This window comes from Ipomoea nil, unplaced genomic scaffold (genome assembly GCF_001879475.1).
Source record: "Ipomoea nil cultivar Tokyo-kokei standard unplaced genomic scaffold, Asagao_1.1 scaffold1043, whole genome shotgun sequence".
Taxonomy (NCBI): domain Eukaryota; kingdom Viridiplantae; phylum Streptophyta; class Magnoliopsida; order Solanales; family Convolvulaceae; genus Ipomoea; species Ipomoea nil.
Genome location: NW_017617471.1, coordinates 7,139,475 through 7,164,713, shown reverse-complemented (window position 1 = coordinate 7,164,713; position 25,239 = coordinate 7,139,475). Strand labels below are relative to the sequence as shown.

At 34.0% G+C, this 25,239-nt stretch overlaps 3 protein-coding genes, 1 long non-coding RNA gene and 1 other non-coding gene across 7 annotated transcripts; 4 read left to right on the top strand and 1 right to left on the bottom strand.

The window, feature by feature from the left end:
• The first annotated feature begins 3,257 nt into the window (after positions 1–3,257).
• On the top strand, positions 3,258–6,841 carry LOC109181976. 2 transcript variants are annotated; one of them, XM_019331968.1, is made up of 4 exons: positions 3,258–3,912; positions 5,031–5,403; positions 5,437–5,478; positions 6,175–6,841. In XM_019331968.1, exons 2-4 carry the CDS (start codon positions 5,056–5,058, stop codon positions 6,604–6,606), a joined length of 822 nt encoding a protein of 273 aa, XP_019187513.1. In that variant the 5' UTR covers positions 3,258–3,912; positions 5,031–5,055; the 3' UTR covers positions 6,607–6,841. The 2 variants fall into 2 exon arrangements, with proteins under 2 accessions (XP_019187513.1, XP_019187512.1); XM_019331967.1 differs by having other exon boundaries at positions 3,260–3,912; positions 5,031–5,478.
• Positions 3,958–4,220, bottom strand: LOC109181977. The gene is made up of 2 exons (XR_002054301.1): positions 4,147–4,220; positions 3,958–4,014 (listed from the first exon to the last, which is right to left on the bottom strand). It is a non-coding gene; the product is annotated as an uncharacterized LOC109181977 (long non-coding RNA).
• Positions 6,842–13,791: 6,950 nt separating the features above from the next.
• On the top strand, positions 13,792–19,655 carry LOC109182031 (eukaryotic translation initiation factor 3 subunit A-like). 2 transcript variants are annotated; one of them, XM_019332047.1, is made up of 15 exons: positions 13,795–14,005; positions 14,224–14,245; positions 14,359–14,431; positions 14,704–15,185; positions 15,636–15,851; positions 15,984–16,352; positions 16,450–16,479; positions 16,680–16,907; positions 17,009–17,170; positions 17,352–17,573; positions 17,662–17,868; positions 17,959–18,165; positions 18,317–18,397; positions 18,529–18,730; positions 18,947–19,655. In XM_019332047.1, exons 3-15 carry the CDS (start codon positions 14,386–14,388, stop codon positions 19,447–19,449), a joined length of 2,955 nt encoding a protein of 984 aa, XP_019187592.1. In that variant the 5' UTR covers positions 13,795–14,005; positions 14,224–14,245; positions 14,359–14,385; the 3' UTR covers positions 19,450–19,655. The 2 variants fall into 2 exon arrangements, with proteins under 2 accessions (XP_019187591.1, XP_019187592.1); XM_019332046.1 differs by lacking the exon at positions 14,224–14,245 and having other exon boundaries at positions 13,792–14,005.
• Positions 19,656–21,516: 1,861 nt separating this feature from the next.
• On the top strand, positions 21,517–22,076 carry LOC109181325. The gene has a single exon (XM_019331078.1). The coding sequence runs from the start codon at positions 21,674–21,676 to the stop codon at positions 22,046–22,048; it is 375 nt and encodes a 124-aa protein (XP_019186623.1). The 5' UTR covers positions 21,517–21,673; the 3' UTR covers positions 22,049–22,076.
• Positions 22,077–23,270: 1,194 nt separating this feature from the next.
• TRNAE-UUC lies at positions 23,271–23,342 on the top strand. Its single transcript has one exon. It is a non-coding gene; the product is annotated as a tRNA-Glu (tRNA).
• The last annotated feature ends 1,897 nt before the right edge of the window (positions 23,343–25,239 follow it).

Genomic DNA, 25,239 nt, shown 5'->3' with positions numbered 1-25,239 from the left:
AGAAGGTTCCATCGTCATGGACATTGTGGTTCAATGACATCAAATTACTTCTTTATATGGGAGGTTGTGGATTTGAGCCTTAGCGGATGCGATATTAATTCTTTGTACTTCATTAGGTTAAGAAAGTAGTTATAAACAGAAAAAAAAAATGAATAATTTAATCCTTACATCACTGTATAGCCTGTATTAGGTCGGAGTGGAAAGATATTGAATTATTAAATTTAAGTAATATTATATGTATTTTCTTTTTATTTTTTAATTAAAAATACTAAGTCTCCCACTCTAAAAATAAAAAATAAAAAATAAATTCCACATCAGAAGGTAATTTTCAAGATAATTCCAACTTAATTGCTCTTAATTTTATCACTTACATATCAGTCACTCATGATGTAGCAAAATTTATGCATTAATTTATTTTTTAATTTAAATTTTACTAATGCTTAAAATTTTGTCGCATTATAGACTGATTAATTATGAGTATGTAGCATAGCTTTTTTTTTTTTTTTTTTTTTTTTTTTTTTTTTTTTTAAGCAGCCATGATAAGTGAACACAAAGCGACCTATTCTTTCGCCTTTTACTAAATAGTTTTTTTTTTTAATTAAGGTAAAATATTTTAATTGATAAAAAAAATAAAACAGTGTGTAAGGATAAGATTGTAAATATTTGAACTAGATAATTATGTTAGACAAAAAATATCTCAAGGCCGGTCAGATTAATATTATTGATGATTGATTAATTGAAAATGACATTGCAAAAGTCGCCATCATTGACCAAGTAATATCAATCCTCTTTTGTCTATTTGTTTGATAATATCAATCCCCCTTTTGTCGTTCCTTTGTACAAATGCAATCCAACTATTTTTTTGTTCAATGTAGGACATGTCATATCATACCTAATATTTATATTATAGGCTAATTGCAATTCTGTATATCTTAAAATCTTAAATACTACTAATTCCTACAAATGTTTCAAATGACACAAATATTTTAAAAATTACTAAAATGGAAATTTTGAACACATAATGTTTAGTTTAAAATTTGCGAAGTTAAATATATGTTTGTTTAAAATTAAGTCAAATTTGAATTAAATTGACTATCAAAATAATAAATATTACAAATAACGTGTGATATGAGGATTTTTTTAATATTATTATTTTTTCAACATAAAATTAATGACCGTAACAATATAACATTATGAAATATATTCTAAAATATAAATCTCAATAGTCTTAATTTAATATTAAATATAAAATATATTTTGGTTTCATTCTTACTTGAAATTCCTTGTCTTAAAAAATGTATGTTAATTACAATCTTAATATCTAAAAAAACACAATTCAATAAAAAGTGTGCATAATAGAATGGAAAACAAAAAGAAGTACCTTTGGTCCCATTTTACATATATGTTTACTATTTAATGGTTAAATTAATTTTATTTTTTTATTTACTTTCTTTAATTTTTTGTATTTTTTAATTAAATATTTTATATTTAATAATATTGTGATATAATTTATAAATTTATATACTAAGACTAAACTAAATATTACCAACAATTTATATAAATAACTTGAGATTTGTTAACTGAATCCATAAGGGAATAAATATTATGATTTGGATAAAAAAAAAATTACTGTGAGAAAAGATTAAGGTAGCATATGGTTCTGTTGATAATGATATTCTAAATTTATTGGTAGAAAAATTATAACTGCATGACATTTTAAGTGATGTAAATAGTTAATGATAAGTGTATTCATATTCATGCTTCTACCCTATATATATATATATATATATATATATATATATATATATATATATATATATATTGAGTGAAAAATACTTTGGTTTTTGCAAAATGTGTTTTAGTTCATTTGTATATATTATTAGGTGCATAAACTGTTGAATTGAAGATAATCATACGTCTTTTATGACATTTTGAATGAATCTTAAGTCAATGGAAGTCAATGTGAAGCTAATAAGGTGACTTACATACTTTCAAGGGCCAAAGAGTGGTACTTTCAATGCATTTTATCACAATAACAAAACAAGGCAAAAGTGGAGTAAAAGATCATAGAGTTGTAATTCCCGCTCAATATGTTGACATGTTTTTATTTTGATAATATCTCATACTAATAATGTCCCAATTAAGTGATTCTTACTCAATCGGAAAGAAGACTCAAAGGGCTACAACTCTTATGAAGACCTCAAAGTCAAATTCTGAAGTTAAAAGGGCCAAAATCAACTTGGAAGTCGAAGTTGTGTTGTAGAGCATTCTTGACGCGTCGAGTGTTGGCAGAATGCTCTAGATTTTGTTCTATAATGGTTCGACGCGACGAGTCAAGGCCTCGACGCATTGAGAAGCTCAATATCTGCAGTTTTTTGCTACGCGAAATTCGCATTTTCCCCCATTCTTCACCACACTATATACAACATCAGTTTCTTTAAAACTCTAAATTGAAAAAACAATATAAAGAGTTATCCTTACACTAGAGCAAGGGTGAAAGAAGTGATCCTTACACCTTTGAAGAGTTGAATTACCCAAGATTGAAAAGACAATATTAGGAGTTTCACACCAAAAGGCAAAGGGAAAGCTATGAAGAACATCATTCAGGTGAATCTCTTCCCTTTTCGGGTGTGTTTGGTTCGCACAATAGAATCGAATTGGAATGAGAATCAATACTTGGTAATGAATTTGGTGAATGTATTTTGCATGTTTAGTAGTAAATTGGAATGATTACTAATATTGATGTTTGATTATGTATGGTACTATAATGAGAATAAAAATTTTAAAAATGCAAAAATAAAAAATTAAGACAATTGATCATAATAGAATGACATCCATCCAAATCACCAATATGAATAAAAAAATCTAAAAACACTAATTCAAATTTAAAAATATTACAAATAAGATAAAATGATACTCATTTTAAATTAGGGAATGAGATTTTTAATTGGATGAGTAATCAAATCTCATAATTGTGTTTAAAAAGGTTGTCAACCAAACACTAACTATAATTTTGATTCCATTATTGATGTATAAACCCATAAACTAAACATATCCTATTAGTTAGACCATGATGTGTCCAAAGTGCACTTTGAATTGATGAATTAGAGCATACAAATCAAATTAAAAGTTTAGGGATTTAGATGTAAAATTTTAAACAAAATGTGGCTGATGTATTAATATTATAAACCTCAGGGATTGATATGATATTTTTCCCAATATGACTAACATCACCGTTTATAAAATGCCCTCCCTGTGGATAATGCGTGTTGAGTACGATCCGTATTCTCCATCTTCTATTCTTCTTCCTCAAGCTCCAACGAGTCTAATGGTCTGTTCGATTCCGATGCCGATCGTGCCGTGATCTTCTGGTTCAGTTTGTGTTAGTGTTAGTGTTAGTGTTGATCGGTTCGTCTGAGCTTTACGCTATTGGTTGATTTTCATATTTATCTGAATCGATACCGATCGTTTTGAGAGCTGAAAGGGGGTTTGAATCGTAGGGTTTCCGTTTAGGGCTGAAATATAGTAGGCATCGAACCGAACAATGCATTCGGTGCCTTCTACGCTAATCGATCTGTTCATAATCAGTCCTTACGCTAACTGCTTCTATGGTGTTTTGTGTTCTCATCGTCTGAAGCCTCTCGAGAAGAATCGTCCGCATAGTAGTCTTAGTTAACGTTTGCTTGACCTTTTGTCGTTTCCGATTTTGTTAGAAGTTACGGTGTGACGGTTCTTTCCTTTCAGGGTTTTGTTTTATCTTTTGTTCTCTGACGGCTGGGAATTGTAGCTGAATCTGTCTTAAAATTCAGTGATCTTCGGTTTTGGTCTAGTTTATGCTTATAGTTGAATTGGTTCTGGAATTTCTTCACGCGTTTAAGGAGGATTTTGACTAGGTTTACACGTCGTCAAAAGGTAACTTTTGAACTGTTTTCTCATTTGTAAATTTGGGTATTTTTTATCGCTCTGTATGCGTTTGCATCTTCTTTGTTGCGTTGCATAAATACATACACGTTGCTTTGCTGGAAGTAATGTTTGAATCATACACGTTGGTTGTGATGTCTTGTACATTTCATTGCGGACTTCTAGCTTTATCATGTAATTATTAATAGCTTTTCAACATCTTGGCTTTTCATTCCACAGACAAACTGAAGAGTATATGTGTTAATTTGTGTTGGTTAGATGTCATGGTTCGATTCTAGGGTTGTACATTTTACTTTGCAAATCCATTTTTCCAATAATGGGGGGTAACTTTTTAATAACTTTTTAATATTTTGCTTCCCTTTGTTTCTTCCAATCATTCATAGCTTCATTTACTTGGCAAACTCTCTATTATGCATTTCCTTTGGTGGTATTGAGTTAATTGTGACAGATTACCATTGGACTCTCATTCCAGGATAATATTGGATTAGGGCATTAGGTTACAAATTGGACCAAGTGGTTGTGAACTCTTTGATCTTTTGGGTTGTCTTGGGCACCTCATATGGATACACCTGTCTGTACACACAAGATAATTGGAATAATTCCATTAGTTTTAGTAATTAGTACAATTGATTTCTTTGTCTGCTGAAACTTGCTTAAGTGTCAGTTTCCTTGGCATCTCAATTGTCTATGTCTCAGTTTGGCCCAACTAGTTGATAAGGTAGCTGTTAGAAGCTAGGTGCTTTTAACTATTAGAAACTGACCGATTGAATTGAAGGTGCTTGGTAAAAGTAGATGTTGAATATAAAATAACTTAGAAGGGCCTGTTTTAATGATTGAGATGTCTTTAATCCAAGAAAGCAAAAGTAAAAATCAGAAGAAAGAGTTACTGAAATCCAGCTTCTCATAAACCTTGGGGCAGCTTCTTATGACCTGCCTTAATTTTTTGTTTTTTTTTTTTTGTTTTTTTTGTTTTTTAAAGCTTGCTTACCAAATGGCTTTAAAAGGTAAAAGCTAGCTTTTTGCCAGTCAGTTAGCTAACTAGCTTATTGGTACTGCCAAACACACTTTAATATTGCAGCACTGAACTAATTCATTTCCTGCTTTGACAGATCTTCTCAGCACTCTCTCTGATTGATGGACGTTTGTGCTTTTCGTAACAAGTTAGTTTCTGAAAATGTAAGCCACTTTGGTCTGTTGCCTGGGAAGCTCCCTGATTTTGCAGACAACAGTGCAACAGATTTTGATGTGAATGATCTTGGGAACCATTTTAGTAAGTTTGTGATTATTCAGGAGGATCAAGAGTTAAGTGATACGACAGCACACAATTTGTCAAAAGATGATGGATATGAAAATACTTCCGACAGTCACTCAAGCAGTTTGGCTTCAAAAAAATGCCTTGTCAAGTCTGCAACATTTCCTTTCTCGAGTAAGAGTGTATCTCCCAATGACTTAATTCAAAGAGAAAATGAGCAAATGAATGATGTAACTGCTGAACCTCTGGGGCTTAATGGTGATGCAACATCTGCTCAGCCACCTTCACGCACAAAATCTTTGCCAGTAAGTTCTCTGTCCCTGTGCATGGTGCTTATGCTTAGTCTTAATGCATACCAGCAACAGTTGTCAATTTACGCTAGTGTTTCTTTCTCAAGTCTAATGCTATATACATGTCTTGTTAATATAGCAGCATGAATACCTGTATAGTTGGTGGCCATGACGAATACGTGCTGTGTTAAGTAATAACAGTATTTACTTTGTTTTTAGTATTTCTGAGATATGTATTTGGTTTTAGTTTCGGTGGATTTTTTATCTTCCAACATTCTAAGGAGGAATATTCATTTATTAGGCACATTGCTTTATGCTGACACATCAATATATACATATGCTTTGATACTGTTATCTTAACACATTTGCTGATAATCATGCTGCGTTTGATTTTTTGCTTTGATCCTTGTGCACTTGGGTTTGGGTAATGTTATATGCCATAAAATTAACCATGTTAATAATTCCCATTTATTTGTCATGCAAACATTCTCTTCCATTTTTTTTTTTCACTTCAGTACCAAGTCTGTTCCTTGTTTGAGATTTACACATTTGTTATTACGCACTGGAGCAAGAACAACTGTCAACTGTTCCAGATGCACACGATGGCTGTAGAAATGGAGACTGTATCCAGATCAAGATGTTTTGTTATTACTGGTCTTTTGACAATTCTTGTTTTTTTTTCCCTCTTTTTCCTGTTTCACTCTTTGACAGAGTGCCAGAAAGCTTGTATCTGCCATGAAGGGTAGCCGTGAGAAGCAGGGGATACCTCCTATGAAACTTGGAGTGAAATGGGCGCCTGACGTGTATGATCCAGTTCCAACATCAGTGTCACATGCGCCAGTTAACAAACCTCAGCAGCGTCACAGGAGTGATGGCAAGAAGAACGGGAAGTATAAGCAGAAAAACAGTGGCAAATCTTCACGAGCCAACAAGGGGAAAGACAAGAAGCAAGGTCGAAAGTATGGAGGGAGTTCTAAGAGGGGTTTCTATCCATTGGATGACAACAGCATAGTGGTTTCTTCCTGCGAGCTTCAAACTGGCATCGTTGATTTGGATATCAACAGCCCAGATCCATTCTGTGGAAGTAGTTTTCTGAAGAATTCCGTAACAAAGTTGCACTTCCCGGTTGCAGAGGCTACATGAGAGAGGCCTTCCCGGTGAGTAGTTTGTTCCTACTGATGTAAATAAATAAAGAGTGGATTCGGTTATCAGTGTGGACAAATTGAAGTTTGTTTTGTTATTGGGTGTGACTTGGATTGTATTCCCTCCACAATGGCACTATTAAACTGGACTATGTGGACTATGTCCATATTCCTGGTTTCTATATTTTGTATCTGCTTTATGTCCTTTTCCAAGTTGCCAGCCTTTCAATCTTCAACACATTGAGCCTTGAGTTCAACAACCAAAGCTAATTGCAAGTTGAAAAGGCATAAAAATGAAGCAGAAAAGGATAAGTATGAAGCAGCCAATTTCTTGACAAAGATGGTGATCCAACAAAGCAATAGCTGGACTGATTTGCCTGAGCCCAAACAGGGAATAACGACGAGAATGATTATTGAAGTTTAGAACAAGATGAATTCTTGAAAATAGAAAGATTAGAACAGGGATAATTCTTGAAAGATGCCAGTGAGGCTAGTGTCTAGATATGCCAATGATTTCAGCATAATAATATATTAAAAAACAATTCATTGTTACATCAATATTTTTAAAATTAAGCTAAAATATCAACAATTGAATGACAAAGAAATTAAACCTAATTCCACCGTCTTTTTATTTTTAAATCATGTTGACATTTTGATTTTTTCTTTAAGATAAAAATGAAGAAATAATTCAGAAATCGATCTCCTAATACACGATAACCCCCCATCTCGTGGTAGAAATACCCTAGGCATCCTCATCAAGTTGTCTCATAATTTCAATGGGAGGCTCTCCAAACCGAATTCCTAAATCTAGCATTCCTTTGCCCTGTAAGTTTGGTCATTATGTTCGCAACATGATTTCGTTCCCTATAAACATTGCTTAATAGAGACCTCCCCGTCCTTTGCCATCCATCTCCTACATGTGTCAGTCAATATTTTCCGAAGGGCTTCTTATCACTTCTTTCCTATGGACTCTTTTTACAATATTTCGGGAGTCACTCTTAGTATTTTTATTTTATATTTTTAAATATTGACAATTATCATGTTATATACTAATAACATGATAGTGAGTCACTGCCACATAATCGATTTGTAATGTTAGTTGAATCTGGTTGGTTTTTGTATTTGTTTTTATCAATTTTAAAGTACAACGACTAAATTGATTAAAATTTAAAAGGAAAGTACAACGACTAAATTGATTAAAATTTAAAAGGAGATACATTATACATTGACTAAAAAAAGCATTGAATTTCAACAACCGTTGCTGTTAGAATGTTATTGGTAATGAATATTATGGCCAATGAAACTAGGCCTAGTAATGAGGCCCAAGTGGATTGGTCAAAATTGGTGGAGTTATTAAGGGGTCGTTTACTTCGTTTCTCTGTTTTTCCATTTCCAGTTTTCCATTTTTCCATTTCTCCAGTTTTCCTTCTCCATTCTTCCAGTTTTCTATTTCTCCAATTTTCCAATTTTCATCCCACATTCCTCTAGTTCTTCATTTATCTAATTTTTTGATTTTATTAAATACAATTATCTCATATAACATTTTTACATTTCTACAACAAAGATAATAATAATAATAATAATAATAATAATAATAATAATAATAATAATAATAATAATAATAATAATAATAATAATAAAAGGTAAAACTAATAATGATAATAATAATAATAATAATAATAATAATAATAATAATAATAATAATAATAAGAAGAAGAAGAAGAAGAAGAAGAAGAAGAAGAAGAAGAATAAGAATAATAAGAATAATAATAATCTACTATACTAATAAGAATCCAAGAGAGTTAGGCCTATAATGGGTAGAAAAAATGACGGTTAAATATTTTAATCAAATATATGACTCAGATTGATCAGATTTTAATTTTCCCTTGAGATTTCCTAATTTATCCATAATGAATACGATTATTTGTTAACTTTTTCATTAAATATTATCTTTTTCGTTAATTTTTGTTAATTCACCGTTAACTTACTCATTGATTTCATTAAAAAGGTCTTAGGTTTGAACCTCAATACCTCATCCCAATCAAAATTGGTATAATTAGTACTCAGTTTTACTCTTATTAAATTAAATAATAATTTAGTAGCTACGAATAATAATAATAATAATAATAATAATAGTAATAATAATAATAATAAGACGTAGAATAAGAAAAATAATAATAATAAAGAAAATAAGAATAAGAATGATGATGATGGCGCAAGGCTAAAACTGAAGTGAAGACAAAACTGAAACAAGCGCACACAGCAGGATTCGAACTCACGACCACTTGAGCAATAGTACTATTCACCCGTGTTTCTCCCATCCTTCCATTTGGAGAAGTCCAAATTTCCTTTCTCCAAAATTGTACATGAAGTGGAAAAATGGAGGAGTAGGCATTTGGAAGCAAAATTTTAGTAAACAACTTCTCCAATTTTTATTTTTCCATTTCTCAATTTCTCCATTTTTCTGGAAAATCCTCCATTTTTCCAAGTTAGTAAACGACCCCTAAAAAGCTCCAGTTCGCCCAAAGGACTATCACAGGCAAATTATCTTATGGACCCGAGTTTAAAGAAACATAATTTACATATTAAATGTTCACAATTTACTTTTTAAAAATTTACAATTTATGATGATCATGTATTGTATTAAAATATTCTCAAAACTTAGAAACACAATTTATATTCTAAATGTTCACAATTCCAATAATAAAGATACACAATTTAGGATAGGCAAATTATGCTGTGGAGCCGTGTCGACCTTGCAAGGTGAACACGGTTCAAAAATTATTCATAATTATGAATATATAGTTCAAAAATTATGAACATAGAGGGAACATAATTATGAACCTATAATTCTGTAATTATGAATATAGAGATTCAATAATTGTGAATATGAAGTTAAAAAATTATGAATATATAGCTTTATAATTATGAACATATAGTTCAATAATTATGAACATAGAGTTCTGTAATTGTGAATATAGAGTTCAATAATTATGAATATAAAATTTAAAAATTATGAATATATAATTTTATAATTATAAACATATAGTTCAATAATTATGAACATAGAACCGTGTCCACCTTACAAGGTGGACACGGTTCCACAGCATAACGATTGTTTAGGATAAAGTGGACCGTGATCCATGGTATAATAACTGAGTATCCCATGTCTAATAAGACTCGAGTTAGAAAACCCATATTATGAGAAGGAAAATTCTTTTTATCTCTTCTAACTTCTTCTCTCATATTTTTTTTTTCTTTATGTGATTTCCATTTAATGGGTGCTCATAAATAAAAAAAATTACATATACTCTTAATTTTTATTCTTTACTTTTAAAATTTTGATGTAAACAACTTGTTTTAGATCCACACAATAAAAATGTCATATCATACTTGTCACACCAGGGAGTATAATTTAGTAGTCCGCATAATAACATGTTTTACGTTTAAAAAAAAAAAGTAAAATGTTTTACAAATATCATTTTATAATTATATATTTATATTTAATCATACTTTGCTATGAGATGATAAGATGAGTGTATAGTAAAGTGGTACTAGGCAATCTTTGTTACTTAATATGTTATAAGTGTTCAAATCTCAGTATGAGCATATATAATAATTATTTAATACATTAATTAATATGTAAATATCTCTTTGTAGTAGGTATGATGACAGTCTAAAAGTGGATTTTCTCAAAAAATTACTTTGAATTGAAATTTTTTATAAAAGAGCAAAATTTTCCTTGATATCCTTATTTCGGTTCCAAGTAAAAATAAAATTGTTATAAATATTAATATTATAAATATCTATTTATTGTTATTTATTATTTCCTCTTTATTTTCTCAATTCCTTAGATGTGTCTACTGGAATTGTCTTAAGTCTATCTAATTAAAGACACATATATTTTAAAATAATACAATAGAGGGTAAATAAGAAAAATCATTAAAAAATATTAAAATCCAAATAATATGAACCATTTGTTTTAAGAAACAACTACACTGACTATATTTGGCAAACCTAGCTGAAAAGCTATAAGCTATGAGCTGAAAACTGAAGAGCTATTAAGCTAGCTGTTATGCTTTAAAGTGTTTGGTAAAATTAGCTTTTTGATAACACGATAAATGTAAAAATATAAAAGGACATCTTCATAACATTTAAATTAGTTTGTTTACATATTAAAATTTAACATTTTTGTATTTTAAAAAATTAATATTTTGAAATAAAACTATTAACAAAATCATGATCTAGCATCCCATGATGAAATAACAATATTGCTGCGAATCTTTTTCATCTAATAATAATAATAATAATAATAATAATAATAATAATAATAATAATAATAATAATAATAATATTTGCTGTGAAAGTTGCAGGAGAAGAGAAAAAGATTTAATTTAGAAGGGTAAAAGATGTTATTTCTTTAAAATAATAATGATAAAGAAAAAAAAAGTTATGAAACTCCTAGCTTATTTTGAAACGCTACTTTAGGTACCGTTCCAAAATAAACTCTTATTTAAGCTACGAGCTTATTTTGGGAACATTAGCAAACAGAATTTATAGCTTATTAGTAGCTTAAAATAAGCTATAAGCTCCTAAATAAGCTCTGTCAAACAGAGCCACGCCCTTAACATTTTTTTTTTTTTTTTTGTTTCAGTTAAGGGCCTAGCATTATTGGATCTTATTAGATTTGTAGATATGTCAAAGTTGAGAAAGTCAATACAAAATAGTAATAATAATAATAATAATAATAATAATAATAATAATAATAATAATAATAATAATAATAATAATAATAATAATAATAATAATTATTATTATTATTATTATTATTATTATTATTATTATTATTATTATGGGGAAACATGACAAAGTAAAAAGGAGGTGAAATTAAAAATTGTGCATGTTAAATAACTTATACATGATATATATGTATACGTGTATGTTGAAGAGATTTTCACATTATTATATATGTTGCCAGATTGTTCACTCTCCACAATGAGTTGTATATATATATATATATATATATATATATATATATATATAAAAAGAGAGAGAAAGAGAGAGAGGTATGTATGTATTTGTTGTGGGTAGTGCGCGCGTAATTAACCACGTGGCGGATATGCAACCGTACACTCCATGCAATAAAGGATTTAATCCATTGAATCATCTGTGAACCTTCATTTTTGCCTTTTCTCTTTCAATTTACGCAAATACAGTGAGAATAGTGAAACGATGAACAATCTCCAGCAACAGTTGACGATATAAAGCTACCGCCAGTATAGTTCATGAATGGAGCATTAATCTTTAGGAATGATTGATTTTCATTGGACGATGAAAATACCACTATTAACGAACCGGTCAATTATCCTTATTCGTTGCAGTTGTATTGTTCTTTGCAAGTATTTTTCTTACCCTTGCATATTAAGGCTTGTATGATAAAGAAAAACGTGAGAATATAAATTTTATCTAATTGCAAAGCCAAGCTCCAAATTGCTCTTCCGCAATCCTTTATTTCAGTCTTAGTGTTGGAGTGCTAGGTTTTGGGTTATATTTATAGGTGATTTAAGAGTGTTTGAATACGAGTTGGGAGATTGAGTTTGATTTTAAGTGGGTTTATGAGTGTTGTATGGAATTAGGTTTTTTTGATGTGATTGCCCAACCGGGGAATTAAGCATTAAGGAATTTTTATTTAAATCTCAATAATTCAGCCAAGCAGTAAAGTTTTAACGGGAGTTTGAAATTTAGTAAATTTTACAGATAATTAATGGAGAATTATAAAACTAATAATGGAGAATACAATTTTTAACGAGAAAAGAAATAATATAATATTGTTGAATAGAAAAATAAATTTTAATATTATTGTATTGTATTACGAATACGAATTTTAGTACCAATAGGAAAGTATGAAACTATATAGTCTATTAGAAATTGTATTAAACTATTTTATAATATTAGAATATGAATTTTAATTTAGAATTGTAGTAAGAATAGGACAGTATGAAACAATATACTCCGTATTATATTAGGAATTGTATTACACTATTTTACAATATTCACAAATCTTAATAGTATAAGGCTGTTTTGGACGGAAAGTAAAAATAGAGAATTTTATTTTTAGGGAAAATGGCACTTTTTCCCCCTGAATTATATACCTATAGCATTTTTTCCCCCTAAGTTATTGAAGTGGCTGTTTTTCCCCCTGAAATATTAAATGGACATATTTACCCTTAAACTAAATATTTAATTTATTTTTTTCTCCAACAAATTATGACCATAATTTGGTTCGAACTAAACAAACACTATAGCAACCAAACCGAAATATTCCAATTACAATTTAGAATCGAAATTCGATATTTAGAGTTTATTAAAATCGTGAACCGGAACGGACGGTTCATGTTCTGAAAAAAAAAATACATTTATTGTTGAATTTAGACTATTTTAAAATAAAAAATAAAATTTAAAATAAAGACGGTTCAAAACCGCGAATCAGATCCGGAACCGCCGGTTCACGGTTCAAGATTCAATTTTTTGATACATAAGTTTAATAAATTGACATTTAAATATTGGGTTCTAGATCTGAATTATAACCGTAAACTATTAATTCGATTGCTTTAGTATCCGGTTCAATTCAAATCGAACCGTGGTCATCCTCACGTATACGCAATAATTTGTTGGAGTAGTAAAATATAAAATGTTTACTTTAAGGGTATAAATGTCAATTTAATATATCAGGGGGAAAAAACACCACTTTTAGAATAATTGAGGGGGCTAATGTGCTTACCTAAATAATTGAGGGGGAAAAAGTGCTATAAGTATATAACTCAGGGGTAAAAAGTGTCATTTTCCCTTATTTTTATATATATAAGTATAGAAGTATATATATAATATTGATAGATTTTATTCCAAAAACAAAAATATACAACTATCAAAACGCCTCAAAAAATCCTACTCGCAAATGACGTTTCCAAACTTCATTAGTTGAAGCATTGATTTGGCAATTTGGTGAGTATTAGGATTCTAATACTAGTCCTAATAAATATTGGAGTGATACTTGTAAAAATTAAAAGACGGGTTTATATGACTAATTGTCAACAATTGAGGGGCTAAACTACAATTTTCTTGAGAAAAGAAAGCACGAAACGACGACGTTTACAAACTGATATATAAACGTCCTTTCCTTCTATAGTTCTGTTTCCTGTTTCGTCAGACCGCCCTAGCTCGGCTAACCCTAGTATCTTCAGCGACCAGCCGACCAGTGAAGCGTTCAGGAGTGCACTCATAATCTCCGACTTGGACCAATCGTTAGAAAAGGTTGCCGGAGAAGGCGTCGCTAGGGTTCCGACTAAGATAAGCTTCTCTACGCCGAGCCGTTTCGTCTATTTCGCTCAGTTATTGTTTGGGTAAGGTTATTGCGTTAATTTCTTCTTATTCTATGCTGTTTTTTTTTTTTTTTTTTCTTTTTAAATTTATATATTGTGGAGTTTCCGGCGAATGGTTGGAGATAATGCCGTTGTAAAGTTTGAATCTTGGAATTTTAATACAATTTTAAAGGTTGAAACTTGTCTGCAAATGGTTTTGTAATCAATGTTGTCCTACATAATGTGGTTTTTTTTTGCAGGGAATGGTTTTTATTTTTTAAGGTTTGGATTTTGATTTTTAAAATAAATAGTTTTATAAGTTCAAACTATTTTGTGATAATGGTTTGTTGTTGTTTGTTAGTGTTAGTTGTCTCTCATAATGCACTGCTGTGTAGGTACTAGAGATCTGACCTCTACAGCAAATGGCTACTTTTTCGAAGCCCGAAAATGCCTTGAAGCGTGCTGAAGGTTTGTTAAGTTAATTTAAAATATAAAAATTTGGTGCAGTGTTATCTTGTTATATTTAAATTTATCAAACTAATTCATAATTCCTATTTGATTAAGAGTAATAACTAGTCAATTTAGATATTTGTTTACTAATGGTAATGACATGCAGTATCATATTGAATACATGGTATGCATTTAAGTGAGTCTAACATTGTTGAAGGCAATGCGTGATATTTAAAGCCTTCTTATTTCCTTGTATTTGGCATAGTTCTGAGTTTAATATGTTGGTGCAGAGTTGATTAATGTTGGGCAAAAGCAAGAAGCGCTTCAAGTTCTTCATGATTTTATTACCTCGAGGAGGTACAGGGCATGGCAAAAGACGCATGAAAGAATAATGTTCAAGTATGTAGAGTTATGTGTTGACTTGAGAAGGGGAAGGTTTGCAAAGGATGGTCTGATTCAATATCGAATTGTCTGCCAGCAAGTTAACATTAACTCTCTTGAGGAGGTGATAAAACATTTTATGCATCTTGCTTCTGAAAGAGCTGAATTGGCACGCAACCAGGCACAAGCTCTCGAAGAAGCTTTGGATGTGGAAGATTTGGAGGCTGATAAGAGGCCTGAAGATCTGATGTTGAGTTTTGTTAGCGGAGAGAAAGGAAAAGACAGATCTGATCGTGAACTTATTACCCCCTGGTTTAAATTCTTGTGGGAAACATACAGAACTGTGCTGGAAATATTGCGAAACAATTCTAGACTTGAATCCTTGTATGCTGTAAGTTCCCCCCTGCACTGCTACTAGTCACTATAATCAAAATAGTTGATATGTAAACATGACTTCAAATCTTTTGCTCATTGTTTTTTGGAATACAGTTACTATTACAAAGGGTATCAGAAAATCCGAAAAAGTAACTTTAGGGTCTTATGTTGTAGTTTGCTTTTTGCTGTCTTATATGACTTACCATAGGCTATAAGCTCAGGTTGTTGGTGGTTATCTTAAGCTGTGTGCTCGATAAGATAAATCTGCTCCAGGAGTTGTGCTACTTTCAAAATTTGTGCCAAAGGAGGCATTTTTGGTGCATCGGGGTTGGGGTATATATATAACACGTCAATCACTTGCACCTCTTTTGCATGCGAATAGTGTGCTCTAAACTTAAAATATCATCATAGTTATTGTTTATGATGCACTAGAGACTTGACCGTTTTCTTAACTTTATGATTGTAGATGACTGCACACCGTGCTTTCCAGTTTTGCAAGCAGTACAAACGCACAACAGAGTTTCGTCGTCTGTGTGAAATCATAAGAAACCATCTCGTTAATCTCAACAAGTATAGAGATCAAAGGGACCGCCCGGATCTGTCTGCTCCAGAAAGTTTGCAGTTGTATCTGGATACAAGATTTGAACAGCTAAAAGTTGCCACAGAACTTTGTCTATGGCAGGTTTGTATGATTTTCTATGGTGTAGTATATCAATTTTACAGATTTCTTGTATTAAAAAAATTATTCACTATTACTATCCTAGCAAGCATAAATTTATGTTTGTGATTGTTATCGTTAAACTTTACTCTGCAGGAAGGTTTTCGTTCTATTGAAGACATATATGGATTGATGTGCCTAGTTAAGAAAACACCTAAACCATCTTTGATGGTTGTTTACTATGCCAAGCTTACTGAAATATTTTGGACGTCATCCAGTCATCTCCATCATGCATATGCGTGGCTCAAGCTTTTCTCACTCCAAAAAAGCTTTAATAAAAACTTAAGCCAGAAAGATTTACAGTTGATAGCATCCTCTGTTGTTTTAGCTGCACTTTCGGTGCCCCCATATGATCAGACATATGGTGCATCTCATTTTGAGCTTGAGAATGTGAAAGAACAGAGCTTAAGGGTGGCTAATCTGATTGGATTTGAAGTTGAAGGCAAAGCTGAGAGCAAAGAAGTGGTAATTTCAGTTTTACGTCTTATATGGCTATGCACTTCTTATGAACATGATGTGCATTTTCTATTAACTGATGGTTTCTATTTTCTATATTTTTCAGCTTTCCCGGTCATCACTTCTGTCAGAGCTGGTAAGCTACTTATGCAATTTTGACCTCTACAATGCTCTCTTGGCTTAAAAAAATAATTTGGACATACGCCATAGGTCTTATTAATTGTGTGAGGCAATATATCTGAAGGAAAAATTCAGTATCATATGTTAAAACACTGAATTTTATGGTTTTTTTTTTTTTTTAAAATTTTTTTCTATGGTTCTGGTTATTTTCTGTAGGTGTCCAAAGGTGTAATGACATGTGTCACACAAGAGGTGAAAGATCTTTACCATATATTAGAATATGAGTTTCTTCCTCTGGATCTTGCAATGAAAGTACAACCTTTGTTGAGCAAAATCTCCAAACTTGGAGGTAAGGTGTCCTCAGCTTCATCTGTCCCAGAACTGCAGTTGTCCCAGTATGTTCCTTCCTTGGAAAAGCTTGCAACTTTAAGGTTGCTGCAGCAGGTGCACACCCTCTGTTATCTGTAGGGCACTCCATTGTAAGCGTTTTGGCTTGTGTATTTGGGAAACTAAAACTGCTCGTTTCCTTGCTTTTGTAACTTCAGGTATCTCAGGTGTATCAAACAATACAGATTGATAGCCTATCTAAAATGATCCCTTTCTTCGACTTTGTTGTTGTTGAGAAGATTTCTGTGGAAGCTGTTAAACACAACTTCATAGCCATGAAAGCTGATCATATGAAGGGTGCTGTATTTTTTGGAAAGCAGGTATACTTTTCTCTTTCTACCAGTAATTCCTATTGCTGTGGCTTTTGTCATACTTAAGTGCTGGTCATTATTTTTGGTATAAACCTATATATTATCTGGTCATTTTTTGAATAAATTATATAATACGTTTTTCCTGAGGAAAGGGTATTGGTGATATATATGCCTCTATTTTTATATCCAGAATATTGAATCCGAAGGACTTCGGAATCACTTATCCACTCTGACCGAGTCCCTAAGCAAGGTGAGAATAATGATTTATCCTCCCATGAATAAAGCAGCAAAACTTGGGGAAGCACTCTCGGGTTTGACAGAGGTTGTTGAGAAGGAGCATAAGAGACTTCTTGCACGAAAGTCCTTAATTGAAAAACGCAAGGAAGAGCAAGAGCGTTTACTATTGGAAAAGGTATATTCTGTTTGATTGTTTTGAATTTAGCTCTAAATTTCATAATTATACTTTCGTTATACAAACTGTTGTTTCCATTACTTTAAAGGAACGTGAGGAAGAATCAAAGAGGTTAAAACTACAAAAGATAGCTGAAGAAGCTGAGCAGAAAAGGCTTGCAGCTGAGTTTGAGCAGAGAAAAAATCAGAGGATCCTGAGGGAAATTGAGGAGAGGGAACTTGAAGAGGCCCAAGCTTTGTTGGAAGAAACTCAAAAAGGTGCTAAGAAGAAGGGGAAGAAAGTACTTCCGGAGGGGGTGCGTACAAAATCCGGTCCTTTTTTTTTTTTTTTTCCTGTTATTTTCTTTTCACTGGAGGGAAATCTGAATTGGTTTATTTTGTTCTAGGAAAAAATAACTAAACAGACTGTGATGGAAATGGCCCTGAGTGAGCAACTCAGGGAGAAACAAGAAATGGAGAAAAAACTTCTGAAGTTTGCCAAAACTATGGATCATTTGGAGAGAGCTAAAAGAGAAGAGAATGCTCCTCTTATAGAAGCTGCGTATCAACAGCATTTAGCTGAGGAGGCTGCTCTTCATGAACGGGAGCAACAGGTTTGCATAGGAATAATCATATGTTCATTTTGAACAACCATCAACCTTTGAAATCAAATTTTTGATAGGAAGGATGATATAATACTCTTGTTCTGATGTTCCTTTTGGACTTTTATTCATAAGTACTCTGGTTCCACTTTGTATTTTGCAGCAAGAGGTGGAACTAAGCAAACTACGACATGATGGTGATCTTGAATTGAAGAGGAGGCTGAGTCGGATGTTGGAAAATAAGGTGTGTATCTTCATCTGAATTTACTGACGCTGCAATAGACAAATGGATAAGCATTTGCAGTATATTCTTGACATGCCATCTGTGCAGGTTATATTCTGAGCAAGCTTTATTAACCTTTTTTTTTTTTGCAGAAAATTTTTGAGGCTAGAGTTGTCAGTCACAGGGAGTCTGAATTCAACAGACTGAGGAAGGAGAGACAGGAAAGAATGAACCAGATTATCGAGACGGGGAAGCAGCAGAGGGAGGCTAGTAGAAAGATGATTTTCTTTTTGAGATCTGAGGAGGAGCGCCTCAAAAAGTTGCATGAAGAGGAGGAAGCTCGGAAGCTTGAAGGTACTCTTTTAGTCAGAAATCTGACTTTGGGTTAAGATCTGGCACACTACAGGTGTCTCAGAGCCTGCCATCTTTGAACTTAATTTGGATGAATTTTTCTAGTTTAACATTATGCTAAATGCACTGCATTTGTGACGTGCTTCAAGCTGTTTCTTTTATTTCCATTTTCTTCTTATGGCTATCTCTAATAGAGATGATCTTTGTGGAACTTGGCAGAAGCGGAGAGGCGCAAGAGAGAGGAAGCTGAACGCAAGGCCAAATTGGATGAGATTGCAGAAAAGCAGAGGCAACGAGAGTTGGAGCTGGATGAGAAAGAAAGGAAAAGAAGAGAAGAGGTCTTGGGAAAATCCAAGGTTGTTCCAGCTGCTGGGCCAACTGTACCTTTGACTGTATCACATCCGACCGAGGCGGGTGCTACTGCTGGCCCCACCTCTCCCGCTGCTGCTGCTGCTGCAGCTGCACCTGCAGCTACTAACAAGTATGTGCCTAGGTTCAGACGGACGGCAACGGAAGGCGCAGGCCAGGCACCCCCTCCAGAAAGCGAGAGGAGGGGTATTAACAGCGGTAGGTCAGATGACCGGGCGTCTGAGAGATGGGGTGGCAGCAGGCCAGATGACAGAGCACCTGATAGGTGGCGTGATGATCGTGATCGTAGACCTGCGTTTGGAAGCTCTAAGCCCGGTACTTGGTCTTCCTCTAGGAGCCGAGGTGAAAGGTGAGACCTTTCTCGAGGATTTAGATGCCAGAGTATTTTTCATTAAGCACCATGGAATGATACTTCCTTCCTGAACAAAATCTTGAGTTGTTTGATTCTTTAATCCCAGATTTATTATTTATAGAGTTTTGGTAATATAAAGTGATTTGGATGGTTCTTAATCTGTAATGGAGACTATTTTGTATTATAGCTTGATTGTGGTTAAGTGGTTAGATGTCAGAAAATGCGACTATAAGCAAATCTACACAGGTGAGAGATGATGCTTAGAAATTGACTTTGGCAGTGACAAGTGAACATGAAAAATAAACCATAACGAAATGGATTCTTGTTGCCGTAGTCTTATCTCTTTCACAGTACAAGTTTTTTAGGCAGTGTTTGCTAAAGGTTAATGCATTAATTGTTGATTGTATAAAGATTTGATAAATTAGCTATTAGTTGATAGTTGGATTACATGTAAAATGATCTTTTAAAAAAGCTAATCAAAATATTTGTTTTGACTAGCTTTTTGAATTTTAGCATTTTGAAGTAATAAGTTGTTAAAAAAGTTAATTAATCAAACACTTTTGAATATTTAATCAAGTTAAACGGCTAATAGTAGTCAAATAATTTAAAATAATTAATAAACTAATTATATTAATTAATTTCCAAAAAGATTTATTGAGCTTCAAACCTCTACCCTCTCCATCTTGATTTTCTGAACGTAACCGTTTTAACTTTTAACTCAACTTTCTCAATTAATACTTGAAACATTTATTTTTCTTAAAGATTTTATTCCATCCCTTTCAAACAGATGTGTGTTTAGGGGCGCACTCTCATGTGAACGGCCGTTTAAGAAAGAACTGAGAATCGTTAAGCGTGCGCTACGTGTTCCAGATATAAGGGATGAGAAACACTGATTGTTTTAAGAAATGCAGTGGTATTTTTATAAATAATTAAATCGAAGTGCAAGTAACATAGTTCATATAATGCACCTTAGTGCATGTAAAAGGTATTACAAGTGCAGGTAAAATGTATTACATGTGCAAGTAAAATTTATACTGAGCATCAAAACTAAGTGCACCTGGCCGTTATAACTATGTGCACCTATCCCGCCAACCCCTCCCTAAAGCCATCTTGCGGGTGATTTTCACAGTTACTAACTACCCGCTGAACTCCCCCCGCAAGAACAAAAGCGATGCCAAACAGAACGAACTCAAATCAATAAATGTTAACAAGACAAAATTACATGCACTTGTAGGTGAAAGTATGTACACTTGTAAGTAATTTTACCTACACTTTGTACTTACAAAGGTGCATCAACTACTTGCACATATAACACATTTACATGCACCAAAGTTTGAGTTATTTATGAAAATACCGTCACGTCATTTTTTTAAAATTACATCTGATTCGTTGATTTGGACACGTGGCGCGCGGCCGCGCGTTGAAAGGTTCACAGTTCTCTCCTGGGCAGGCAATTCTCACTTGAACGCGATCCTTTGACAATTAGCAATTAGTGGTTAGGAAATAATGAAAAACTAATTATTTAATGTTAGTGATTGACTCAAGAACGGATCGGAAAATGAGAAGCTATAATTACAAAAATATAAGAAACGATATGTAGTGGCTGAAATTATAAATATTAAAAAAAAATACATGAGTATATTTGTAAATGCGTTTTTCTTGTATAAATATTAATTAATTTATAATTAAAGATATTATACTAATAAATAAATTTGGTGCACCAAACCAGTAATAAAAGGTTAAATATTAAATACGGAGTACCAATTATCATAATTTTAATTTAAATAAAAATATGTTTAAACTTATACTATTTTGTTGAGTACTCTTCGTTGAAAAAATTGGCAATAAAATAATTAAATGGGTGGATGAAGATGGAAATTAATAATAATAAATAAATAAATCCCAAAAAGACATGCATGAAGTCAACAAAGAATATGTATTGTCAAAACTTGCGTGATGCCACGAATACCTAATAATGGCTCCACTTAGTTGAAGCCCTCTCAGTGCTGTCTACCAAACCACCAAAAACTTAATTGGCTCTTAATTAGCTAGCTAGGTTTGACATCCATGGAGTTAGTCACCCAATTATCATCCCTACACTTTCTAGTCTCCAAGTGGTTGAAATTTAGGTCAATCTCCACCACACATAAATACAACATCATTCATATGCCGCACTTATTGTTCATTTAAGGAATTGAAATTTGAAACCGATTCAATTTATTACTATGAGTTTCGCTTTGTTCATCAACTCCATGTTGCAGAGGCTGTTCTCCGTTCCCAGGTTGCCTTTGCTGTTCTACGCCGCGTCGTGGACCACCGTCTTGACCGTCACGGTGGCGCTCGCCTCCTTCACGCCGGAGCTGGCTTTCGTCTCCGCTATTACTCCGGCTTCCTCCTTCTCCGCGCCGTGCGCCTCCTCGTCGTCCGTCAGGATTCCGTTGGACGTTCCGTCCGAGGTGTTCTGTTTTCCGGCGCAGCTCTTCAGGAAGTCGAAGATGGACCTGGTCGTGCCGCCGATCTTCGCGGCGGTCGTCGTGGCTGCCTCCGCTTATGTTGTCAAGGCTCTGGCCCTCTGGGAGTCTGCTCATCAAGGAGATTGAACCACACTCATTATTATTATTTTTTTAATTTTTAATTTAAGAAATTATATTTTTTCTATAGAAGCTGAATTTTTATTTTAATGTTATCTGAGTATGAATATATATATATATTTTTTTGAGTAATACTGACTCTGTTACAATGTAGTATATGGTCTGAATATGATTATATGAATAATTAAAACTCAAAATTTTTGTGTGAATTTGATATATAGTCAATATATATGAATCTTGTAGTATTATAAAAAAATGCATGTTTTGAATGTTCTAAACTTCTACAGTGTATATACTACATAAATGTATCTTTAGGAATATATAATTTTAGAATTTCTTTAGGTTGTATGGTTTTTGGAACTAGTCCCCATTACTAAAGTGATAATTTAAAGGTAAAATAGGGATCGAACTGATATATAATAAAATATAAAATGAGATGATGAGTTACGAGTGTTATTATTTTTCATCAAGTAGTATAAACGAAATACAATCTCGTAGAAACTATTATATGAAATATGATGATGTCCTCTTTGTGCCCCTCTTGTTCTCCTTTGGCCTTTGACTCTATGCTCCCAACAATTTCATTGAACAATTTATATACAACTAATATGGCCATCAATTAACCAGTAGAGATTAGTTTGCTAATATTAAATGTTTTTTGATTTTTTTTATTTGATTATTAATTAGTTGAATTCTTTTCTATTCATGGCCAAGTTGACTAATTTATTGATAATTAATAAATATAAAAAGTTTTATAATCATGTAAAAAAATAACATTAAAATGTAAATTTTTAAAATAACTTATGAAAGGAAGATTTATTAAGTAAACGTTCTCTCTTATTAAATAAGGCAAATTATTGTGTGGACCATGGTCCATACAATGTTATGCGGACCATGGTCCATACAATGTTATGTGGATCATAACAAAAAATACATTTTTAATATACTAAATGTACATTATTTTTGTACTGAATGTACATTATACAATATAATGTACACTCAGAACAAAAATAATGTACATCCTTTGAATACAATGTACATTATTTTTGTACTAAATGTACATTATTTTTGTATTGAATGTACAATATTTTACACTAGACAAAATATGGTCTACACAATAATGATTCGGTAAATAACTAACATGAGAAAATAATTGAGGTGAAAATGACGATAACTAAGAATTGTATAAGTAAAGAAATTAAAAATCAGTTTAATAATTTTAAATGGCGATTCCGTTGTCGTCCAGCGGTTAGGATATCTGGCTTTCACCCAGGAGACCTGGGTTTGATTCCCGGCAACGGAATATATCTTTGTTCAAAAGAAAATAATTCAGTTTCTTGAACATATATGACAAACGGAATATATCTTTGTTCAAAAGAAAATAATTCAGTTTCTTGAACATATATGACAAATATTGTGAACATAGTAGAAGAATGTTATTAAACATGATGCACAAATTGACGTTTATATAATATAAAATAACTGATACTGCTAATTCTAGGTAAGCAATATAAAATAACACGAGATCAATTAAAGCAAGTAAAACCTTTATTGATCCCGGTAAAGGCCCTAAGTACAATCTACTTGGCTGCTCTGAGTACCGACTGACTGCGGTCGGGATTCTCTAACAACAACCTATCGATTGTCCAAAAGTCCTCTACATTGTAGCTACTGTGGGTATTTATAGCCGCTAGGCCGGGGACAGGATTTCAGCCGTTCGGCATGTCCTCCACGTAACCACCACGTGTCATCCTCCCGGGTGCCCTGCCTGTCGATGTAAAGAGCCGCCACGTGTCCTTCGTCAGCTCTTTCGTCCAAGGGCCACCGCTCGGTGGTCGACACCGTCGCTCGGGCAACTCCGGTCGGTCTACGACCGGGTTCTTCTCGTGGAGCCCGACCTGTTACCTGCAAAGACAAGAAGAAAGAGACAAAGACTCCTCGGTCGTGGTGAAGTTATGTCGGTCGGGATATTCCCTACCAAGAGCCCCCCAGCCCGGGCCTTTTTGATCAGTCGGGAAAAAACGGGACGGGATGAAGAAGCCCAACCGTCAGGCATTAGACCGACCGGCCAGCTGTCATTCTCTCCTACGCCACGTGTCGGCCTCTGCCGGCCTCGGCGATCCCATCCGTCGCCTCGGATTCAGCGCGGGTCGTGTCAGGCAAGTTGGCCCATTTCCCGCCTAAATGCCCTCCTATAAATAGGCCCTTGAGGCCCTCATTTGAACTTTCCTCACTCTTTGGCTTCAGTCGGTATCCTCTAAGAATCCCGAGCAGAACATCTCAGCAAGGCAATCGAACAACAAACTTCAAGCTTTCTCTCGCAAAGTTCCTTCGTCCGGTAAGCTCTCCATCCTTCTCTTTATTTCACGCTTTCAACTATAGGTAGAACTGCTAGGTCAACTAACTGTCCCGGACGACTCAAGTCCTTTACTAACCCCGACCGACCGTTAGGTAGATCGAAATATGACGGACTCGGATAGTCAAAACGCCTCGATCGCGGACTACGATGAGGAGGTCGAGCGTATCAGCGACGAGGAAGTGGACATTATGTCCTACACTCCCGAAGCCAGCCCCCAAGCAACGCCAGCCCCCGATCGAGCTGTCGAGCATAACAGCACCTCAAGCTCCTCCGGGACGTCGAGCTCTAGCTCCAGCGGGTCGGGGAGCTCCAGCGAAGAAGAGGAAGAGAGAACCACGCCAAGCGGGCGGGGTTCTCCGACCGAGGGCGTTAGGGAAACGCCCACCCGGGTGGTTGGGGACCACCCGGAAGCTGCTCCTCGAGGGGGCGACCGAGAAAATACCCCCGAGCAGACCGAAGAAGACCCGGCCGGGCCGGCCACACCAGCCGTCGAGCTCGAATTCTTGAACAGCGAGAGTGTCGAGCAAGAGATGAGCCTGCTGACCAAAGGCGAAGCGGCTCGGATTGCTGAAATACTCCGGGGTCGGGTAGAATTCGACACGAGCCGGCAGCTGGGAAACGTGATTGACAGGCATCGGGGCAAGTGGATCGGGATGCACTACGACTCCCTGATGGCCCCGATCGCTATTCCCTTCGCCCCCCTCCTGAACGCCTTCTTGGCTTATTACCGGGTCGCCCCGGCCCAGATCTGCCCGAACGCACATCGGATCCTCGCCTGCTTCCCGCAGATATGTGCTCGGCACGAGGCCGAGTGCACGATGGAGTTGTTCAACTTCATCTA

Coding starts and splice junctions, on each gene's coding strand:
- LOC109181976 (XM_019331967.1), top strand. CDS start 5,056: ATGGACGTTTGTGCTTTTCGTAACAAGTTAGTTTCTGAAAATGTAAGC. Junction 5,479..6,174: donor CACGCACAAAATCTTTGCCA/GTAAGTTCTCTG, acceptor ACTCTTTGACAG/AGTGCCAGAAAGCTTGTATC.
- LOC109182031 (XM_019332046.1), top strand. CDS start 14,386: ATGGCTACTTTTTCGAAGCCCGAAAATGCCTTGAAGCGTGCTGAAG. Junction 16,480..16,679: donor CATCACTTCTGTCAGAGCTG/GTAAGCTACTTA, acceptor TATTTTCTGTAG/GTGTCCAAAGGTGTAATGAC. Junction 16,908..17,008: donor CTTTAAGGTTGCTGCAGCAG/GTGCACACCCTC, acceptor TTGTAACTTCAG/GTATCTCAGGTGTATCAAAC.
- LOC109181325 (XM_019331078.1), top strand. CDS start 21,674: ATGAGTTTCGCTTTGTTCATCAACTCCATGTTGCAGAGGCTGTTCTCC.